This window comes from Pezoporus wallicus, unplaced genomic scaffold (genome assembly GCF_028554395.1).
Source record: "Pezoporus wallicus isolate ANWC-B61680 ecotype Strahan unplaced genomic scaffold, APGP_CSIRO_Pwel_v1 contig_4830, whole genome shotgun sequence".
NCBI classification, from domain to species: domain Eukaryota; kingdom Metazoa; phylum Chordata; class Aves; order Psittaciformes; family Psittacidae; genus Pezoporus; species Pezoporus wallicus.
Window position 1 is genome coordinate 434,852 of NW_026639339.1, and position 23,062 is coordinate 457,913.

At 40.0% G+C, this 23,062-nt stretch overlaps 1 protein-coding gene across 3 annotated transcripts in view; it reads left to right on the forward strand.

The window, feature by feature from the left end:
- The window catches only part of RNF38 (ring finger protein 38), an 82,538-nt gene extending 61,417 nt beyond the window's left edge, over window positions 1–21,121 (forward strand). For all 3 annotated transcript variants that reach the window (XM_057414266.1, XM_057414267.1, XM_057414268.1), the window contains 7 exons: window positions 3,698–3,868; window positions 5,650–5,811; window positions 8,427–8,533; window positions 9,861–9,945; window positions 11,424–11,545; window positions 13,006–13,105; window positions 17,650–21,121. In XM_057414266.1, the coding sequence (XP_057270249.1) occupies window positions 3,698–3,868; window positions 5,650–5,811; window positions 8,427–8,533; window positions 9,861–9,945; window positions 11,424–11,545; window positions 13,006–13,105; window positions 17,650–17,712 (810 nt within the window). In that variant the 3' untranslated portion in view covers window positions 17,713–21,121. The remainder of the gene's footprint in view (window positions 1–3,697; window positions 3,869–5,649; window positions 5,812–8,426; window positions 8,534–9,860; window positions 9,946–11,423; window positions 11,546–13,005; window positions 13,106–17,649) is intronic.
- The last annotated feature ends 1,941 nt before the right edge of the window (window positions 21,122–23,062 follow it).

Below are 23,062 nucleotides of genomic sequence, written 5' to 3' on the forward strand. Positions count from 1 at the left end.
GAAATGACTTCTTAGCAGCAGCTATTCTGCGTTCTTTCAGATAGTAAGAGGAAGGATTCTAAGGTTTATATTAGGCAGCTTACCTAGAAAAAAATCTTACCTTACAGACCTTGTTCAGGAATTGGGTATATACAAAAAGGTCTGATATTCAAAAGTCAGTTTTCTTCTGAGAAGTAGTAAGATCCTGAAAGATATGACTTTAAAGATGAGAAGGGCTCTTCTGTTACTCAAAATGCTCCCATAAAATGAATTAAAATTTAAAATTTTCTTTAATAATGATGTGTCTCTGTGCTTCTCTTGAACAAAATATAGTGCCTTAACTCACTAACTTGCCGTATTTAAATTTGAGATAATTTGAAGTGTTTTCTCAGGATTTTTTATGTATCAACTCAGAGGTAACCTCTTTCCAGGTCATAGCATTCTGATGCTACCATTCTGTGGAAATGTCACCATTAAGGGGTACCAGGCACAGAGATGAAGAGTGTACCTTGAGAAGTTTCAGCAGTACAAATGAAAGTTGCAGAACCTACTGGAAGGCTTGCTTCCCCTCTCCCCCTCCTTTTTCTAACATAAATCTGTAATATCATACATAAATACTATATATAGTGCCAGTCACTGTTTACAGTGTTGATACAAACACTCATCTCTGCCAGCTATGTGTTTGCCAGCAGTGAAGTTTTCCTGTTGCATGTTTTGTGACCTGAGGGCATGAACAAGCCTGTGACATTGTAACAGAACCATTGATGGGATCACCTATTTCTGTAAGCTGCTCGTTGAAGAGTGAGTGTAATGTGCATTCGTCTTGTCTGGGAGGTATTTATCCACATGAGTGTCATTTATACCCTCCAATGTCTATTGCAGACAACAAGGTCTGCATCATACTGCTGGCCAGTCTGGAGTATTTGTGGGCAATATTTCCCCTTACTTTTCAAATGCAAGAAGATCTGTTACATGAGTCAATGTGTGCCGCTGAGACAGAATGAAGAGAGACAACAGTTTTCTTCTGTTCAGTGGTGGTGTTAGTGAAGCAAAGCAATCTCAGACTGGCTACACAGAGATTAGAACAGTACTTGCATAATGAATTCAGAAAGGAAAAAGGGCGACATGTCCTAAAAAGTAACAGCAGAGAAAAAGCTAAAATTACTCTGGGTCTTAGAGAAATACAAACAACAGACACTAATAATCTTACCCCCTGCTTTGAACAGGTATATTACCTGTGTAATTCATAAAATGTTTTAGAATTCAGCAATACAGCTGTCCTTTAATATTCAATACACAGGAGTAAAGCTCTAACCAGGTTGTTTGGACTGAATGTACAACAGTTAATCAAGTGTGTTAAGAGACTGGATACTGTACAAGTGATTATAGAGAATTAAGGTTGAGTTTATGTAGGATCAGCAGGCAGACTCTATGCTTTCTTCTGTTACGTCACAGAATTGATGAATAGTGTAAGTTAGGAGGGGCTCTGAAGGTCACCTGTTGAGAGGAGAACTCACAACCCCTCTAAAGCCTCAGCTCCAGTGTTGGATTATCCTTGTGGTGAAGATTTTCTTTTGTGTATCTGGTTGAATTTTCTTTGCTGCAGCTTGGTTGCACTGGTCCTTCATCCTTCTCTGAGGTAGTCAGGTTATGCATATCTGCTTTCATGAAATAGCTGAAGGCAATGGTAAAGTCTTTGCTTATTTTTCTAAAGCAGAACAAATGAGTTCTGCAGCCTCTTTTATGCAGTGTGCTCCAAGTTTGTGGGCATCATGCTGCTGTTTCAGTGGACTTATTTCAGTATGTCAGTGTCTTTCTTTGTCACTGGAGAGGCCAAAACTGAACTCAGGACTTGAGATACAGTTTCACAAGGTCTCAGTGGAGGTGTGGAATCACTTCATTGGACCCACCACTCAACATTGCTGGTAATGCCGCTCAGCACACAGCAGGCCTGCAGGAGTATGCTGTGGCTCTTGTGTTCTTGTACTGACATGTGCACGAGAACTCAACCTATATTCCTGCAAATCTGCTCACCAACCACTCTCAAAATGTCCTGCTCCATGGAGTTATTCTCTTCCAGTGCCAGACTTCACATTTGCCTTTGAACTTCACATGGTTCCTGTCAAACAGTTTCTCCAGCCTGTAGAAGTCCATCTGAAAGGCAGCCCTGTCCTCCAGCATGTCAACCTCCTCACCAGTTTCATCTGTGAACTTCCCAGTATATGTTTGTTACTTCAACAATATATGTCTCTCTCACTGCATATGTAACTATAAAATAAACAAATGTCGTTCATGATATACCTTTGTCAGTTTTAACACTTCTTGGAAGCATATGTTCAAACAGCACAAGTTTTTCAAAAGCCTGAATGAATAAACAAGGAGTTTTCATCTTTTTACACTTCAAAGATAATGCAGTCTCATTTGCTCAAACTTAAAAAGTGCCATGGCCATAGCACAGGTCATTCCAAACATATATTTGAGCTATGGTGATCATCTTCACCATACAGAATCTTGGGATGCAACATATTTTTATATGTTCCTCAGAGTGCCTTCTGTTTTAAAGAACACTATGTGGTGTTCTACCTGCAACTTCATCTTCAACAATTTCAGAGAAAAGTTCAGTTAATTAAATACAATAAAAAATGTGTTTTAATAACAGAAGCACTTGCCTGTTGTGTTTCTTTTTTAAAAAAATGACTTAGTAACTGAGGGTGAAGTATCTAAGAAACAACAGTAGTCAGATCAAATTAACCTGCAACTCTTTCAGTGCATGTAAGGATTTATGTTTGATTCACAGTAAATTGAGGTGATGGTTCCACCTCTACTACTTTAATCTGATTTTAAACTATGTCTCTACCATTTTATGCCATTACAGTCAGTATGCACGACATATTTTGTGTGACATGACTAAAAAGAAAAAATGGCAGGTCAGTGCTGGGTTTTCTTTCTTCATAAGTTTTGATAACAGGTGTCTTATTAATGCCTGACATGCTGATGATGGATCAAAAAGCAAGAAAAAGCGAATGCTGTTTTTCTTGCTCCTCCGTATCTAGAGTTGGAAGTAAAACCGAACACTTCCACAAAGCACATTTCTGCTCCCTTGCAGTGCGTTCATTTAGTGTTCAGACTTCAGTGCCCAAAGTTTCTTTTGTGTGAGGAATGTCAAAGAGGAGAGAAAAAGGACTGTCACTTAGGGAGCTGCCTTCAGATCATGGGACTCACCTCAAAGTGCAGAACTGAGCAGATCCTAGGAATTACTTTTAGTGTGTGGGGCAACAGAGCTTTAAAAGCACAGTCTTGGCAGCTGGGAGTCTCTTGGCTCCGTAAAGAGCTTAACATGGTTGCAAGGCCATTGCTTCGGCATGTCATCTTGAAGGTAATACATGAGGAAAATAACATTAGCTAGGACAAATGTATCTGCTCATCACTTACAAGTCTCTGTAATCTTGGGAGTATTGAAAACCGTAATTCCCACTGTACCTTCTGAGAAGGGGCAGTTACTTTGCATCTAGCAGATGTCACATTTTGGTACTTCCAGAGTCTGTTCTGCAGTAGTCACTGGGTATTTGAATGAGTTACTATTTAAGTATGCAGTGGAGGCTTTTCCAGGGAGGCAAGAGAACTGCTTTGTTTTAGTGATATCTTTACAGAATAAAGAATGTTCTATAGGGGATGTTTGTGCTAGAGACAAAAATATGTTGTTTTCATTTTATTTCAGATGCTTCAGGCATGCTCAGTCCAGCACCTACCTGTACCATATGCAGCATTTCCACCCCTCATTTCTAGCGACCCATTCCTATTGCATCCTCCTCACATCTCTCCACACCACCCTCCTCACTTGCCTCCTCCAGGACAGTTTGTTCCTTTTCAAGCACAGCAGTCACGGTCGGTAAGTAAAGCTTCTTACCCACCTCTCTGTACAACTGGTAGGACTCAATACCTGGGTGAGGAAACAGAAGGATTTTGTTTAAAGTAATGGGGTTTTGTACCTGTGCATCCTTAGGAAGTCTGTAACGACTTGGTGTGAAGATGGAAAAACAGTTTTAAAGTTCACAGTGTTTCTGTGCAGATTTCATCAGCTGTTTCTCCATAGGCGTTTACTTCTATTAAAAGGATATATATTTGCTTCACCAACCATTCCTTTGAGTATTTCTTTCCCAGGAAGCAGAAGAGAGCCCAGAGGAGGTCGTGTAGTGCAGTGGTGGTCTCAGAGAAAAGCTTAGCAGAGAGAGATGGAAGCACAGAATGTTGCATTCATTACATGCTTTTTCTGTATTCTTAGTTAATTTTTAAATTATCAGTGCTTTTCCTAGAACATTATGACCTTGTGTTGTCCAGACATTAAAAAGCCTTCAGTATCCCTTTCCCTTTTTGTTGTTTTGGGTTTGTTTTTTTTCTCTTTTTCCACTTACGAGAGTTAGTGATGCCTTCGCTTAAGCAGACTTGGCTTAGTGATAAAGACAAATATGAGAAAATGTGACTCTGTGTTGGATTTTGGGGTGATCAGACTTTCAGTTGTGGCCTACAGCTCTTGCTGTGAAGTTATCTGTATACTCATGTCCATTTATTTGCTCCTCTTGACTAGAAGATGCCAGTATTTCACTAAGAAATAGAAAACAGCTTCTTTGTCATTTACAGACACTGCTGAGACTTCTCCATGCCGTGCCTCAGGTGTTTTTAGGGTGATAATCACTGTGTTGTGATGATGTGAGAACAGCTGGAAAAATATAGTTTTCAGTGGTAATCTTTATAAGGCTTTCTTTTAGAAAATGCATGGGGTTTAACTCAGCTTTTAGCTTGGGTTGCTTACTTAGGTTACTGACTAGGCTTGCCTGTCAACTTCTAGCTCTGTCAAAACACTTGTGTCTTAATGGTTTAAGAGTACCTTGTGTTTAAAGCTTGATTTGCATGGCAGGGAAACGGAATATTCCTTTGGTTAGGCTTTCTTAGCTGAATTTCTTGAAATGGTGGAAATCAGTCAGGAAGAGAAAGGTATATTAATGAAACATTGATAATTCGTGGTTATTTCTTGAGTGCTTTTGGGCCTGACTGATGTACTGTAGTTGACTAGATTACAATACTGAACTGGAATCTCACACTTCTGAAACCTCTGGACTGCATGTCCTTGATAGGACTGCTTGCATGATCCTCCTAGGAAAGCCTTTGCTTGATTGTTCAATATCATCAGCAGTTTAATCCACTGGACCTGCCATGTTTCCTCTCCACTTTTCAGATTTTTTGGCACATTTTCAGTTCTTGTCTATGGCTGTTTATTTTTTTCTCTCACACGGTTGTACAGTGAGAGCAGACTGGCAAGAAGGAGAGCAAATATTTTTCCTGAAAAATACAAGACACAGGAAATTACAGCCACTCCTGTATTTGCTAGCTTGTATAAATTCCTGGCCTATAAGCATGGCTAGCTCAAAAAGGTGAATTTACATCAAATGTAGTGTTATCTTTGCTTTTTGGTAGTGTTAATGACACAGGAATTATTCACAGAGTTACTATGTGAAACTGAGTACAATTATACCTGTAAATTTCATTTATTTATTTGTTGCCTTATAATATTGACCACAGCAGCTCAGAGTATACATCTAGGATTGCAGTTTTTTACTCAGGAAAAATGCATCTTCCTTATTGCAAGAAAGCCTCTCTTTTTTTTTCTTTTAGCCACTTCAAAGGATAGAAAATGAAGTGGAACTGCTTGGAGAACATCTTCCTGTAGGAGGTTTTACATACCCTCCTTCGGCCCATCCACCAACATTGCCTCCTTCAGCTCCTCTCCAATTCCTAACCCATGATCCCTTACACCAGGAGGTGTCATTTGGTGTTGTAAGTATTGTTTTCTGAGTTACATTATTGTTCATTCTGCATTGACACGATGTTTATTCTATGGTACATTATGTTCAAAAGTGGCATTTCTTGCAGTGTATTCTGTTATTGGCTATAGCTGCGTAGCATAAGCAGTTTTAATCAAGTCAAAGGTAACTTAATGACACCAGGACATGATTACTGATAATATTACCTGCAGAGTGTCATAGCAGTTATTTAGAAAGCATTCCATGTTGCCACACAGACCAGGATTTCTACTGCAGAAACTAATTAGTGGAGTTTAGAAAAGCTGCTGTCACTTCTAGCTAATTGTTCATTGTATGTTGTGTTTCCACAAGTCAGAGAATCCAGAATGCTTTAGAAATCGCTCTTCTTCAAAGTGTTTGGTACAGAGTGCTTCCGTAATGTAGACTGCATTAAGTTGACCAGTGCATAAAGTTAACAAAAGGTTTTAAGGCATATTGTGATTTAAAATTCTAAGTGAGAATGAAATTTTAAGCCCCGTGGCTACAGGATATATAGATAACTTCTCTTTAATTAAGTGTTTTTGAAATCACTGAACCTGCTTAGATGCTTGCTGCAGCCCTCATAAAGGTTCAGATAAGTCTCCACCGTTAAATACTTAGCTCACTGTTAAACTAAAGGTGTACAGATTTTCAGTGAAGTTTTCAGTCGTTGTGAGCCACTCTGGAGACAAAAGCACTTAAGAACTTTCATAAAGGCTTGTGTTTTATTCAGCATTTTTTCTAGATGAATTACAGTCTGATCACAAACATTTTGGTTGGTGTGAGGCTTTCTTGATTTCCAGGTTCAGTCTTTAAAGTAGATAAAGAGCACAATACCATTTTTTGCAGATTATGTAGCATTTGTCCTCCCTGATGCTTCAGCTGTGGTTTGTTTATCACTAGGGAGTAGAATAGAGGTGTATTACCAGTAATCGTGGTCTTTTATAAAGCAATCCTGAATCTTTATGAAATTGTATTTTTATTAAAATTATGGTAGGATGGCTGCATTTCTGATTCCTCTTCACTCAGTGAATACAACAGTTTCTGGTTTTGGATTGCAGAATCCATAAAAGCAGTAAAATTGATATGTCTAGTTTGTGACCTTGCTTTTAAGAAGATGACCCATGCTTTTTTGCAGTGTGTTTATATTCATATGTAAATTTTATGTATGACATGGGCTACCTATTACTAATATTTCCATTATAACATTAAGGGAGGGTTTAGGCTAGTCATTTGGTGGTGTTGGGCTTTTGCATTTTCTTAGATTTCAAACACGGAAGAAGTGCATGTTAGTAGACTTCTAGTGTCCTTTGTTTCAAAAAACCCCAAAGTCTCAAGGCCTTCAAATATAGTTTGATATGAGTGTACATGAATTTCAGTTTTAAAAATTATAAAAAAAAATGGTATTTTGGATATTCCTGGGGAAATACAGTGGAATTCAAGTGTAAATTTTTTAGCCATTCATGTCCCCATGTTAGTAGGTAATGCAAGGAATTCTGAGCACTTACAATGAAAACTTCAATTTACAGGTAAAGAGCTTAGCATGCAAATAAAAATAAATATGGCAAAAAAAGCACTGATTTATCCATGGAAATAGTACATTGAAGCTTTAGCCTTGAGTGTCTCTTTAGGTGTTGGCCAGCTGCAGAAATTGTACTGATTAAACTCTCGTCGTATACTTGAAAGGCTTCAGCCCTTCTGTAACATAAATGTAAATATACACCACTGCATAACACTTAAGGGGTTGGTTTGTTTTTTTTAAGAGGTTTTTTGAAAATCTTCTTAAAGGCTTATTTACTCAGCCACTCATGCACAAGTCTGTGGAACAGCACCAGATCTAAAACCTGGGCTTTTATATTTAGAAGGGAGTCAGCAGTTCAAGCCCTGTTTCCCAAATCATCCTGCATGTGGACTGTCACACAAGAGCTAGCTAGGGTTTGTGAATTACCACTTTTTCATATGGAATGGCATGATTGTATGTTTTGTGAGCGTTGTTTCAAACTGAGGCTGAGATTCTTTAGTATTTGAGCAGAGGCTGGATTTTTTTAATAATGCTTTATTGAAGTGGATTTCAGTATTCAAGTTTCATTTTATTTCGTGATTAGGAAAACAAAATGTTGAATCACAGACTCAAAGACTGGTTGAGGTTGGAAGGGACCTCTGAAGGTCATCTGGTCCAACCTCCCTACTCAAGCAGGGTCAGGTAAAGCTGGTTGCCCAAGGCAACTTTTGAAGGTCTCCAAGGAAGGAGACTCCACCACTCAGTGGGCAGCAAATGTTTCCTGATGTTCAGACAGAGCCTCCTGTGTTTCAGTTTGTGTCCATTGCCTCTGGTCTTGTCACTGAGCACCACTGAAGAGCCTGGCTCTGTCTTCTTTGCACCCTCCCTTCAGTTATTTGTACACATCGATGAGATCCCCCTGAACCTTGTCTTCACCAGGCTGAACAGTTGCAGCTCTCATACATGAGATGCTCCGGTCCCATCTTAGTCACCCTTTGTTAAACCCTCCTTAGTATGTCCATGTCTGTTGTGTTCTGGCAAGCCCAGAACTGGACACAAGTTCCAGTTTCATAGGTTCCATTTGAAGATTATTGTCTTCTTTCTTGCAGCCTTACCCACCGTTCATGCCTCGAAGGCTCACAGGACGCAGCAGATACCGAACACAGCAGCCAGTACCACCACATCCTTACCATCCCAGCCTATTACCTTACGTGCTGTAAGTTCAAAGTATATTTGCTTCCATGTAGGCTATTAAGTCACTTGACTTCCAACAAGTCTTGGGATGTTCTATGGTTGGACTCTACCAGAAGCAGGCAAAGTTCAGCTGTCCCACAAAGGAGGAAAACTTCCATTTCTATATAGCTCTTCAGCCTGTTTCGAATAACATTCACCCTTTTTTGAGGCACACCAGCCTCTTTGTTTCTGAACTCTTTGTACAATCTTCAGCACATTTCAAAACTTTGTTCTTTGATACTCTTATTACAGAGGCATGGTTAGACTGTAGGATAAAGTCCTAGGATCCTTCACTTACAAAATAAATCTTTTGGTTTGCTTCTTAATTATGAAATACAAGGCTGAAAGCTTTCTATGATGTGTTCCAGTTAGGCTAAACTGCTGATCTTTTAGAGCTGTTGAATTTCTGCTTTACCTCCGATTAGCCATTCCTGGAAAAATTTCAGGACAGTTAGCATTTAGGAATTAATCATAGTGTGTTATGGTAGACTCTTGGGGTGGGGAGGGGAAGAGGGGGAAGGGAGAGATTTGGGTATATAACATGATACGTATTACTCTCTTCTGTTCTGGAAATAAGTATGAAATGTTGTGGCACAGTAATTCCTGATGAGTTCAGTGGGATTTTAGTGTATTTTAGTGCTGTGAATTTGTGATTTGTATGTCTGTGCATTAAATTTTGACCCACAGTACTATCCTCAGTGGTAGAAACACTCGTTGAATAAAAATAAGATTAAAATAAAATAACACAGGAAAATATATCTCTAGCCTCTCTTTCTGAAGAAATCCTGCTTTAACCAGAAGCGTGTGAGTTGAATTTGTGCTTGCCTTCAGTATGGAAGTTGGTCCAGTAGTATATGCTATTTATCTTCATTGTGTGTTTTTAGGCTTACAGAAGTTGCAGGGCTTTTGTATTGAAGAGCTAAGTAAACTTAGAATTCCTTTTCTTTGTTGGTATTTTATCCACTTAAAGAAATAAAATATATTTAAAGCCAGAACGGCAGGTTTAGCTCTCCTTAATGTGTTATAATCAAGAGGTTAGTGTTTTGTAATAACTCTGAGCCTGGTTAGAAGTATCATCTGGAACATATATTCAATTAAAAAGGCAGCACTCCCAGTATCAAAAAGTGGCAGAATTAGCTTTTTCTTTGACTCTTGCTTGTCTATTATTCGCATCAAACTTAACATTTTTACCGTTTCTAAGAACTTGCTGATTTGAGAGGGATCAGTAAGGTAACCTTACCTCTGCCAGATGTTTCTGTGCATTCCTTCAGCAAGGTGCTGAATCTTTTGATTGTTTGCTCTCATGGTAGATCAGTGCTTCCAGTGCCACCTGCGGTTGGACCAGCTTTCAGCTTTGAGTTGGATGTGGAAGATGGAGAGGTAGAAAACTATGAGGTTGGTGTGCAAACTACAGCTACCTTTAATGAAACAATGTTGACTAAAGCAATACATAAAATATTATTATATTTTGCTTTTAATTCTACTTTTGTCTTTCCAGTAAGTATAGTGACTGTAAAAACAAAATCAAAAAAAATCCTTTCAGTTTTTTTTGCAATACTGGGTGTTAGAAGTGCTTAGCTTTATTTTTCGCCTGTTGCTCTTTCCCAGAATTTACCATTCCGGGCTAGCAATCCTCAAACTGCTCAGCTTTTATGTACTACATGCTACTCTTCTACTTTTAAGTCTTAGTTGATTTTAAATACCAAACAGAAGTGAAACACTTTCAAAAGAACAGGGTAAGTTACTGATTTTAAGTGTGTAACTTTACATAATAGTATTAATACAGAATGGTGTCGATGTTATAGATTGATTAATCTAAATACAGTGTTTGCAAAACTGCCTTAATGCCTTTCCTTCTTGTCCCTCAGAAGGGTACACTGATTCACATCTATAGATGTAGAACCCTCTTCAATATCCTCTGTAATTATGGGGCAGTTACAGCTGTTGTGTCTTTGCTGGTTCTGAGTCTATTGGATTCTATTGGATTCCTCTTTGAACAGTTGTCACCAACCCTTAATTTTGCATCTCTTTATTCCCGTTAAGAGCTTTGTGTAGTTGCACATTTTCAGTTTAATGATGAGCACTTCTGTAATAACTTCTGTGCTAGCTCAGAAGCAGCAGCATCTTATTTCTAAGGATTGGGACCTTAGGTTTGTCAGCAGTAGGAATCTGTTTGTGATCACTACCATCTGCAGTTTTCACCAAATCTTTTAACTTTTCTGTGCCTTGTTCTCCATCACATTTATGATATTTTTCCTAGGTCCCTTGTGAAGGAGTGCAAGTTACATACATGACAGAGTGCAAATTATTTACATAAGAGGCTTTTGGTAGCAATGATTGGCTTATAGACAATGAACATAAAGTAAAAAAAAGTGCTTAAAGTTTGATGGCATGTATTTGTTTTCCAGATTCAGGATAAAATGTCCCTATTTCATTTCAGTAGCCCAAGACACAAAGTGGGAATCGGAACCTGTCACATTAAATTCTTTGTTTCTGTCACAAGACCAGACTCATATATTCTTAGGAAGAAAATGTGCTCATTTTTTCTGGTTATCAGCACAATTAATTTCATAGCAGGGTGGGGGGTGCTTCAGAACCAAAGCATTTCCCAAGCTGTGCTTGCAGCCACAGTGTTAATTGGAATTTGAGTCCTGGAGGTTATGAAATCACAAAGAGAACATCTTACACAGTTTGGATGGCTGAAAGACTTTCCATGGGGCTTGAGTTGTAGAGGAGAAGTAAGGTTCTTGACATTTCTTGATAGACGGCTGTTCTTTGCTACCAGCTGAGGTCATGAGGCAGCTCCGGCTGGAGTAAGACCAGAGCCTGTCTAAGCAGCAGATGTTTAAATGTGCATTTTCTGTGTTTTGCAGGCCCTTCTGAATTTGGCAGAACGTCTGGGAGAAGCCAAACCACGGGGATTGACAAAGGCAGATATTGAACAGCTTCCATCCTACAGGTTCAATCCAAACAACCACCAGTCAGAACAGACTTTGTAAGTACATTCATCTCTTTCAAAGGTCTATAATTCAGGTGGCTATGTTTTCTTTATTTTGCAGCCTCAGCTAAGCCAGAAGGGCTTTACAGGCAGCCTTCCAGTATCGAAGGGGGCCTACACGGATGCTGGAAAGGGACTCTCATCGGGGACTGTAGTGGTAGGACAAGGGAGAATGGGTTCAGACTTAAACAGGGGACGTTCAGGTTAGATATAAGGAAGAAGTTCTTCTCTGTGAGGGTGGTGAGGCCCTGGCACAGGTTGCCCAGGGAAGCTGTGGCTTCCCCATCCCTAGCAATGTTCAACACCAGGCTGGATGGGGCTTAGAGCAACCTGGTCTAGTGGAATGTGTTCCTACCTGGGACAGGGTGTTGGAACTGGATGATCTTAAGGTCCTTTCCAGCCGTAACAATTCTGTGATTCTATGATTCTCTGTTAGTAAGCAGTTTAATATTTTTTCTCTTGGATTGCTTTCAGATCAAATACTATTTAGCCTTACTTTAAAACCTCTATATAGTCTCACATTATTAGCTGTGTTTCAGTTTAGTTCCTTGGGATTTAAAATAAAATACAGGTGTTAGAGTTTCTGTTCAGCATACTAGACATGTCACCTGGAAATTAGCGTATGTTAAAATAGAATCATAGAATTGTTTAGGTTGGAAAAGACCTTTAAGATCATCAAGTCCAACCATTCCCCAGCACTGCCAAGGTCACCACTAAATCATGTCACTTGAGGGCCTTATCTACACGGTTTGTGAACACTTCCAGGAACGGTGATTCCACTACTGCCCTCGGCAGCCTGCTCCAATGCCTGAACATCCTTTTGGGGAAGAAATTGTTCCTAGTATCCAGTCTAAACCTCCCCTGGTGCACCTTGAGGCCATTTCCTTCTGTTCTGTCACTTGTTCCTTGGGAGAAGAGACCAGCAGCCTCCTGTTTCCATCCTCCTTTCAGGCAGTTGTAGAGGGTGATAATGTCCCCTCTGAGCCTTTTCTTCCCCAGACTAAACCCCCCCCAGTTCCCTCAGCTGTTCCTCATCAGACTTGTGCTCCAGGCTGTTCACCAGCTCCGTTGCCCTTCTCGATACAGCACCTCAGTGTCTCTCTTGTAGTGAGGGGCCCAGTTTCATTTTCCAGTTTCAGTGACTCTCAGTGTGACTTACTAGTATCAGTAGGGAGTGAACTTTATAGATCATTATCTCTGCCGTTTGAATTTTGATTACATGTCTGTTCTGTTGGTTGTTGTGTGCTCTTCTGAGCAGGAATATTTGATTTGTGATTCAAAAGCACAGGGGAAGGAAGGGAAATAGAATAAAGCAATTCTCAGTTTAGATTGTCACTACACTTCGTTAACCACAGATGCGGGTAACTAGCTACCCATGTTGCAATACCTGTAAGGTTTTGTGGAACATACATTCATTGTTCTCACAAGATACATTTGAACTTTGTTGTCTATTTTAGGTGTGTGGTGTGCATGTGTGATTTTGAGTCAAGGCAGCTACTTCGAGTCCTACCCTGTAACCACGAATTCCATGCCAAGTGTGTTGATAAATGGCTGAAGGTAAGGAAAAAATAGACAAATAAATCCCTATGGGACCGGAATTTTATGTTCAAAGGAGGGTATTTTGCTGTTACACTTTATCTTGATTCAGTTTTCCGATGCTTAGGCTAGAAATGCCAACAGAGTGGAAGCACTGTCTACTTATGATCTTTTTATAACAATTGGTAAAGAGTGCTTCTTTATAATTTTTGGCTCAAGGAAGAATGAATATGAAGAGAATGATTTTCTTTGATCTTTTTGTTTTCTGTTTGCACAAAGCAATAATTGAATTCAGGTAATATTTGAAATTAAGGAAGCCTTGAAAACAGAACAATAACATAGTATAGGAATTACGAATTAGAGCCACCATCATCACAGAAACTGTTCTACATGTTCTGCATAGCAAGAATCATAAAATGAACACTAATACCTTCCTCCTCCATTTTGTTATTAATGTTACATGCTGGGGCAAATGTGTTATGTGTGTATGTGTTATGCATATATACATATGTATAGAAATGTAATTTATACAAATAGAAATTACAGCATTACAAAACTATGACATAACCTTCCAAGAGAGTTTGAGTGGAAAAGATCTAGAGCCAGGGCAACCAAGCAGGAGGAGATAGGAAACAGCAACAGCACAGAAGGTACGAAGAACAGGAAATACAGTTACATTCATGATGGTACATAGATATCTCTACAAGCTTCATTAGCTAGATCTACTCAGCAAGGTATTGATTCTCATCTTGCATCATCTTTTTTTGGTATTTTACTGTGTTTAGCTTTAGTTTAATCTGTGTGTAGTTTGTTGTGTAAACATTTGCAACTGCGGTGATCCTGTGTTAATACAGGATACAGTCCCTAGAGAATGACAAACAGTGTTTATTGTTTTAGAAAAATGCTTGCCTTTATGGCTTCATAAAAGCCAGAAAACACATATCTTGGGCATACGCTAAAATATACAGGGAATGAAAAAAAAAACACCAATATTGACAGCATCCTTTTGGCTAACAAGATATCAAGAAATATGAGAAGGATTTTAAAGACTGGGATATAAAATGGAAGAGGAGCCCGAGAAAGTGGGTATTCAAGAATCATGTCCTCCAAGCTCAGGATCAATGTATCCTGAGAAAGAGGAAGTTGGGCAAGAACACCAGGAGTCTTGCGTGAAGGAACAAAGAGCTGCTGAGGAAAATGCATCATAAAAAAAGAGGCTTACAGAGGGCAGAAGGAAGTTCAACAAGGCCAAGTGCAAGGTCCTGCCCCTGGGTCAGGGCAGTCACAAGCACAAACACAGGATGGGGCAAACTGAATGGAGTAGCCCTGAGGAGAAGGACTTGGGTGTGTTGGTCAGTGAGAGGTTCCCCATGACTCGGCTTCTGTGTGTGCTTGAGCCCAGAACCCCACCATGTGCTGGGCAGCATCCCCAGAGATTGAGCAGCAGGTCGACAGAGGGGATTCTCCCCCTCTGCTGCATGCTGGGGAGACCGCCCCCTGCACTCCTGCATCCAGCTCTGGACCAGCAACGCAAGAGGGACATGAAGCTGTTGGAGTGAGTCCAGAAGAGACCACAGAGATGCTGTGAGAGCTGGGCTTGTTCAGCTTGGAGAAGGCTCTGGGGAGGTCTTAGAACAGTTCCCGATACCTACAGGGGCCAACAATAATAAATAATAATAAAGTTGAAGAGGGGCTTTTGACAGGGGGCTGTAGGGACAAGACAAGGAGGAATGGTGTTAACCTGACAGAGGGGAGATTGAGATGAGCTCTTGGCAGAAGTTCTTCCATGAGAGGGTGGTGGGGCCCTGGCACAGCTTGCCCAGAGAAGCTGTGGCTGCCCCATCCCTGGCAGTGTTCAAGGCCAGGTTGGATGGGGCTTGGAGCAGTATGGTGTAGTGGAAGGTGTCCCTGCCCATGGCAGGTGGTTGGAACTGGGTGAGCTTTAAGATCCCTTCCAACCCAAACCAGTCTGTGATTCTATGAAAGACTGTTACTATTAGTGTCAGCTAGGTGGAGCAACGAATTTAATAATACACAATCTAAACCTAAATGGGTGCAATTATACCCATCTAAAACTGCCTGCCTTGGCAACATTTGTACCAGAGCTGGATGCAAGGTAAGCTAGACAAGATTAAAGCATTGTAGTGTAAGATTGCTGAGGCAATATATTTACAATGTATGGGTTCGCTACATTGGTACGAAGGTGATGTATAGAAATAAAGATTATTTTGCTTTGCAGATTATAACAAATTACTTATAACACCAGCCTATTTTAGTTACATCTTATGTCTAAACTTGCTTACAATTAAGTGTGTGGCTTGTTGATGCATAAAAAGTTTGATCTGCCCTGTGAACAGTACCACCTGCTTGGGTAATGTGAGAACTGAGAGAAGATACTCTTCCACAGTGCATTGCTCACTTTAATTTATGCTTTCCTAAAGCAAGGGTAAAGACTTGTGAGAGAAGATGTAATACAGTGGAGGAAACAAAATGAACATGAGGGAGGTTATCCCTTTGCTTTTCAAAGTACCATCAGCTGTTAAATTTCACAGCCTTTGGTTGTTAGTATCCTAAATCCTTTAATTAACTATAAATACACCAGAAATCTGTTTTTTGTAAAGTAAGGTTTAGTCATTCAAAAGGACAGCTTGATAACTTGACCTGTCATCACCCTGAGGGTTTAAAACCAGAGAACAAAGACAACTTGCCTTTGTATTTCACATTCTTTTAGGAAGTGCTGTACATATATATGTGAAAAAGACAGTAACACCAAAGTAGTGCAATGCTTTTTAGAGCATTCTAGTAGCCCTACAGATTCGTTATTGTAAATATGGTTCACTTGAGCCACGTTTTATAATTAACTGGGTTAATTCATTGTGCAGCTCTCTTCTTGCAGTATAAAAGTCAAGTTGCCTGGCAGAATAGCTAGTTAGAAGGTCAGATAACAGTATTATGTCCATCTCATTCCTCTTTTTGCACCAAAGAGTCATGTTAAATGCCAGGAAAAGGAAATATATTCCATGAAAGGCACCAGAATGCAGCTATATTTAAACCTAGTGTTCATGTAGGTTCTTGAGAAGTTATTCAACAGGCAGTGCTGCAGTGTCTGTTGTTTTACCCTGGCACAGTGGATTTATTTCTGGCAGGACATTACTCCTACTGAATGCTCTGTTTCATGCTACAAGTGGTAGATACTTTATTATTTATCTAAGCAAATACCTCTTGATTCATTACTCCATTGAATTTTGAAGAATATGCCTTTCTAGTTGAAAAACTGTATTAGCTGCATTATATTGGGGATAATGTGAACACAAAGTGGTCACCAAGGAATGGCATCATCCTCAAGTAATTTCAGAACTGCTAGTGAAAGAGCCAGAAAAGAATTTTGAATTGATTCTCGAGTTCATGCTTTACAGAAAATATGAAGTAATAACTACAATATAAACTGTAAAACAATAATAACAGTAGTAATTGACAGCAAAAAATACATCCTTATTTTAACTGGCATCATTAAATAATGGTTTTCAGTAATAACATGTTACTTTTATTGGAATTTATTGTTTGGGTTTGAGGTTTGTGACAGTGGTTTCTGAACTCTGGCCTGCAGAGCCACATTTCTGATGCTCTCACTTGTATCTTCACTGAAAACTTTGGCCATGTTGGAAAAAAATGGAGTTGACAGTGGTTAGTCCTGCAGTTCTGGGAACTATAAAAATAAGGGATTTGGGACAGGGAGTAGTTCTCTTCACTCAGCCCTTCACTAAGGAAATGTTTTATCAAATATGTTACATATTTATTTAGGGCTTTTTCTCACCATTTGATAAAATGAAATTAGCCTTTATTTGAAAAGGGGAATGAAAAGGCAGAAATACTTTCCCTGTAGCTTAAGGAATGCTACTTCTTGTTTTCCTTATCATTTTAAGGAAGCTATAAAAGTAAAGGGGTCACAGGATGTATTTTCAGTGAGTGCTTTGCTCAGTTTAGGCCTCATGGTGTGTATTATCTGAATACCTGTTCCGTCAGGTTGTCTTCTCTCTCCTCCTCCTTCCCCTTCCCTTTCTCTTTACCAAAACCCTTTCACTTTGCCCCTGGTCTTTCAGTTTTGACCAAGTCTATGTGGTGTGTTTCTATGAGAATAACTGAATGAGTAGGGTACAAAGAGATGTGATCCTTGATCAGTAGAGCTTGTGACAGTGTGACACCCTTATATATGACATTGATTTGCACCCCAAGTCTGGTTTTGATGGGTTTCTCTGCAGGACATAGTAATCTTCTGAGTTGCAGCCACCTGATTGCAATATACTGTAACTAAGAATCTGCATGAATAAACTCACCATCACTTACATGAAGCCTCATTTGCTCTTTTGCTTTAACTTTAAAGATAAAAGGCACTTTTATTTGTACTCATAATTCTGAATTGGCAAACTTCATCATACCTTAATTATGCTTTTGTTTTACATACTCTTGAGTAGCTTTTCAGTGCTCGCAGATGTCAGTGTCATGTACAGATCACCTCAACAGTGTGTGCCGGTGCAGTAAACTGTCTTCTGTTTCTGCTTTCGCAGGCAAATCGGACCTGCCCGATTTGTAGAGCTGATGCTTCGGAAGTGCACCGTGATTCAGAATGACCAATCTTAAGAGCACAAACCTGGTTTGGGTGTTCCTGTCACGTGTATATACGAACTATCTATTGAACTTACCCATATGGCTTCCATCCTGCCCTTTACACAAAAGGGTTGATGGACCTTACTTTGCACTGTGTGACTTAATCAATTATAAAGCTTATAACTAGTCTTCACAGTTATGGGATTGTTATACTAACAGAGTGAGTGGAACTCCAAAGATTTTTATTTTTGGGTTTGGTTGGTTGGTTGGGTTTTTTAGCTTACTTTTGTGTGTGCACTAACATTCCCTGGTTTTTGTGTGATCATTCCGAGTGTTGCTGCAAGATTACTGTGGATGTGATCTTTTAGCATGTACTTTTGTATGAAAAAAAAAAAGAAAAAGTGGTAGCTCCAGACCATATAGCAATCTACCTTATATAGAGCCTTCAGATACTGTGAGTGGGAATGGATGGTGCGAATGTGTGTTTGCTTGTGAGAGGGTGCGTGGCACATGCTTGTGACTGAGTGTGCACGTGTGTCTGAGAACCTATATACCAGCATGTACTGAGAACGTATGTGTGTAGTAATAATTATGCTGCAATGTATAATCTTGTGTGTTATTTAAACAGTACTAGTACTGTACACTGGTTCCTTTCCTTGTGTTTGCAGTTGCACACTGAGTGCGATGGGTGCAGCAATTACAGACATTTAGTATTTCCTCTCCAATGTACTTACAGGTATAAAGACCTTTCTACCTACTACTCCAACAGCTGTTATGCTTCCCCTTCATTGGAGGCTTTAAATGTGTACCACTAAAGAGCGCAGTGATTGTTCATACATGAGTGACCTTGGGGTTATTAGTGTACGTTTAAAAGTTTGGATTTTTAAACAGCTTATTTACAAGTTATTTTATCAATATAAAGTTGCAATATCGCACAAATCATTTAGCAATATTAATACCTTCAGTTGCTAAAATGAATATTAATGCTTTTGTCTTTTTAAATTTTTCCAGCTGGGTTTGCCAGTTACGTGCTTCCTCCATGAAAGGAAGCAGAAAGGACTGAGGGTCTTATGCAACAGCTCTTCACTTTTGGCCATTGTACTTGCTAAGAACATAATCTTTTAGCTTATAAACATTGGCTTTAATCGCATACATTCATTGCAATTTACAAGGGAGTTTGTATACAACTAAAATAACTTGTAAAAGGTTAGAGTTTTATTTCTGCAGCTTTGTGAATAAAATAAAACTTTTTTAGCATTTTCTCAGAGAAGCAGAAATTCTTACTTCCTTCATTGTACCACAGAAGAAGATGGGTTTTGGTCACTAGTTGCAGAATTCAGTTGCCATGATGCTGCTTCCTGCCCTTATTTCATGATGAGTGAGTGTACTGTGAAGAAGGACTTCCCTTTATTTTTGCAATCAAGTTTCCAAAGCACTCCGCTGTAGGAGAAAATTGGAACAGCACCTTCTAGAACAGTGCTGTGGAACAGGAGGTGCTAACTTCTGTTCAGGTGCTCTGAATAATCCTTTTTTGGGCTATTGCAGAAAAACATAAGAGCTTCCTTTATAACATTCAGACTGTGAACATCATCAATATGTTCTAGCAAAACATTTAGGTCTGCCTGTACCATACCTACTCAAAGGATGCACTTTTAATGACAAAATTCTTCTCCTAAATATAGCGTCATTGCTTGGGTTGCAACACTGCAAGCGGCACAATCAGCAGTATGGCTGCATCTTGCTACCAGACTCAGCTTTACATCCATTCTTAATCATTTCTTATGCTTTTTTATGCTGCTATGCTTTAGTATTCGTTATAATTCAAACAGCATTGGATTTTCTCCATGCTGATATCCCTCTTTGAAGATTCTACAGACCAGCCACGGCTCTTGGTGCAGATAAAGCGAAAGCACAATTTTGCCCTGTTTCAGATGCTCTTCCTTCTGTTTAGTTAGCAGGTAGTTCTCAGAACCAATGAGTCTTTCCAAACCTGTCCATACTTAAAAACACTGAATAAATAAAAACACTGTTACGTGAACTTCAGAGTATTAGAATTTCTCCCCTACTGCAGTGGAGTTAAAGAACAGGCTTTTCACAGTAACACATAGCAGGTTAAATTACATGTAATAGAATTTATTTTTTTAACAAATATAAAATTGTGTTGTTTAAGAAGCATAAGCCACATATGTCTTACAAAACTTGGGCTTTTTTATAGAACCACAAAAGAGGAAGTTCTGTGTGTACAGATTTCAGCATATCACGACTGTGCTTGGTAGTCAGTTCAAAGCATGGAAAGAGGCCACTTGTTCTAAGCTAGATACAGATGAACACGACACATTTTTCTGTGGCCAAAGGAAAGTGGTCCTCTCTCTGGAATTGGAGAAATCCTGGTGTGTGATGTCCCTCGTTCCCCATTAAAACCCTGTGAGGTGGTGGGAGATGGAGGGTCCAAGCTGGTAAAGCCCTGAAATAAATCATTGCCCTCTCATGGCTCATCTCTCCTGGAAGGGTCCTGTGGTTTGTGTGGGACTCCTGCAGATGCTTGTGGACTTGGTTCTTGTGGCTGGTGTGTGCGAGCGGCAGCACATGGGGATGTTCAGGACAGCGCAGGAAGCGACGGCCGCGTCCTCCTGCTGCTGAGGGAGGGGGGTGCGCATCTAGGTGCTGCGCACATCTGTGTGCAGTGCCACAGCCTGACACCGTGCCTGGCAGCCCCCAAACTCAGCAACACTGTTCTGGTGTTTGTTGCCTTTCTGCCATCAGCTGGCTCTTTCTTCCCAATGAAAACGAGAAAAACTGTAACATGTTTGCTTTATCACGTTGTCACTGCTGTGGGGTTGTTTTTGTTTCATAAACTGCCAGTTTGACATTCTGGTAGATATCAAGGCCTACAGATAATTCCAATGTCTCATTTTGTGGCTTTACAAAAAAAAAAATAAAGCCTTTTTGTTGTATGCCATTTTGTACAGGCTCCTGAATGTGATTTCACAGTGTTACTGCGTTGTGTAATTCTTGGGATGAGATTTACCAACTTTTTTAACTGTAGACAACACATTTTTGACTGAGTTATCTTTGGGCCTTTGTAAAAGCTGTGTTGTTTTCCTTTGGTACGTTGTTACCTCATTTTCCTATGTGTATTTCAGATTTGCTAATGATAATGATAGCTTATGGGTTTTGTTGGAATAGTATTTTGTCAAGTGTTTTCTTTAAATCATATGCTGTTGTGTCATTTAACATGTAGTTTTAAATGTATTATAAATATCTGTAACCAAATCATTTGAAGGCTTGATAAATTTTTAACAAAATTTGTACATTTTTTATGAGAGTTACTAGTAATGCTTTACTAGGTAGTGCAATGAATTATTTTTAATCCCTGTGCCCAATTTCGGAGTTGAGAGAGTTGTTCAGTAATAAATGTATGACGTACACTTACACAGCTCTGTCCTGTTCTTTCTCTTAGGAAGAGATGCACTGTCATGGCACAGTGAGAGGTATTTCCTCTCTTCGCTCTCATTGTCTGTGCATGATCGCACAACTCCAGGTATTGGCCACAGACACGTGACAGGGAAGTTCTGCCACCTTAATCATAGTGCAGGACAGACCTTTTTAATCCTCTTTGGGAGATCATAAGAAAACCATATAACGTGCCATACTCTTGAAACTGTGAAAAAACTAGAACTCGAAGTCTTGCCTAAACCATCAGCTTTCTGAAGATATTACTAGTCAAAAGGAAACGTGCAGGAATTGAGGCACTCCTTAGACTTACTATTTGGCTGTCTTTTCAGCTGAAGATGCACAGGTTACACTTTGCAATGCCATAACAATGGTTAAAAAGGCATCCTGAGCAGAGGATGAAACCGAATTGTAGGAAGTTTCATTAGCCAGGGCCACACAAAGCTGGTGATGAAACAAGAAGTTTGGTTTTGGTTTCAATGAGATTATGTAAATTATGTTGACGAATGTAGTTATTTAAAAGATTTTCATTTATACAGCTTCCTCAACAGCAGGTGATGGTGGTGCTCAGACCCATTTGAAGATCCACTGGTGTCGGTGATGCTTGTAGGGCCTCAGTGACAATGATGAAACATGACAGGCCTGGTGACTGGTTACACCTGATACCGGCAAGGCCCTGAGGGCAGAGCACGGCTTCGTGGTGAATAGTTTAGAATAGCTCAAGTTGGAATTGACCTATAAGGTTCACTGAGTCCCAACTCTCTGCTTCTCTCAGGACTACCTAAAACTAAGCCATATGGCTGAGAATGTTCAGATGCTCCTTGAATTCTGACGGGTTTGGTGCCAGGACCACTTCCCTAGGGATCCTGTTCCAGTGACCAACCACCCTCTCAGTAAAGAATCTGTACCTCATTTCCACTCTGAACTTCCCCTGGATGCTGTTTCCTTCTGTTTCCTTGTGTCCTATCACTGGTCATCAGAGAGAGCAGATCAGCAGCTGCTCCTCTGCTGCTCCTCTTGAGGAAGCTGTAGACTGCCATGAGGTCACCCCTTAGCCTTCTCTACGCTGAACAGACCAAGTGACCTCAGCCGCTTCTTGGAAGTCTTGCCCTTGATGTCCTTCTATTGAGGCACCCAGAGCTGTACCCAGAACTTGAGATGAGGCCACACTAGTGCCATGCAGGGTGGCCAGTCACCTCCACCAACCAGCTAGCTGTGCTGTGCTTGATGCACCCCAGGGTACAGCTGCCCTTTTGGCTGCCAGGGCACACTGATGACTCACATTCAACTTGCCATCAACCCAAACCCCAGATCTCTTTCCATGGGGCTGCTTTCCAGGCTCACACTTCCCAGTTTTTGTGTATAACCAGGATTACCCCATCCCAGGGGGAGAACTGGCACTTTCCCTTGTTAAATTGCCTATGGTTAGTGATTGCCCAGCTCTATGGTCTACCCAGGTCAATCTGTAAGGCCTTTCTACTCTCAAGGGGTACCACAGCTCCTCCTGGTTAGCAGTGAACTTAAATGTGTGTTTGACATATCCTGGTGATTCTTGTGGGGTAAATATAAGGTATAGAGCAAACATGCAAATACTGATGATCTGCAAATGTCACATAAATTCTGTGTCTATCTTCTGTGTATTTTCAAGGTCTACCTAGTCATGGTATGTATTCAGTATTACATGCACAGTACTGGCCATCTGCAGCCAAGTAATGCAAACTGAGACTGGGGGGAAGCTTGTATGCTATGAGCAATAGGGAACCCAACATACATGTAGCCAAAGCTACAATCTTGTGCTCCAGTTCAACAGAATAAATACTGACAGAGAAAAATCATTATGTATTAATTATTGAGACTGGACATTAAAGAGGGAGAAGAGTGCTGTAAGCTAAGGAACAGTGTCTGTCCAAAAGCAAATGG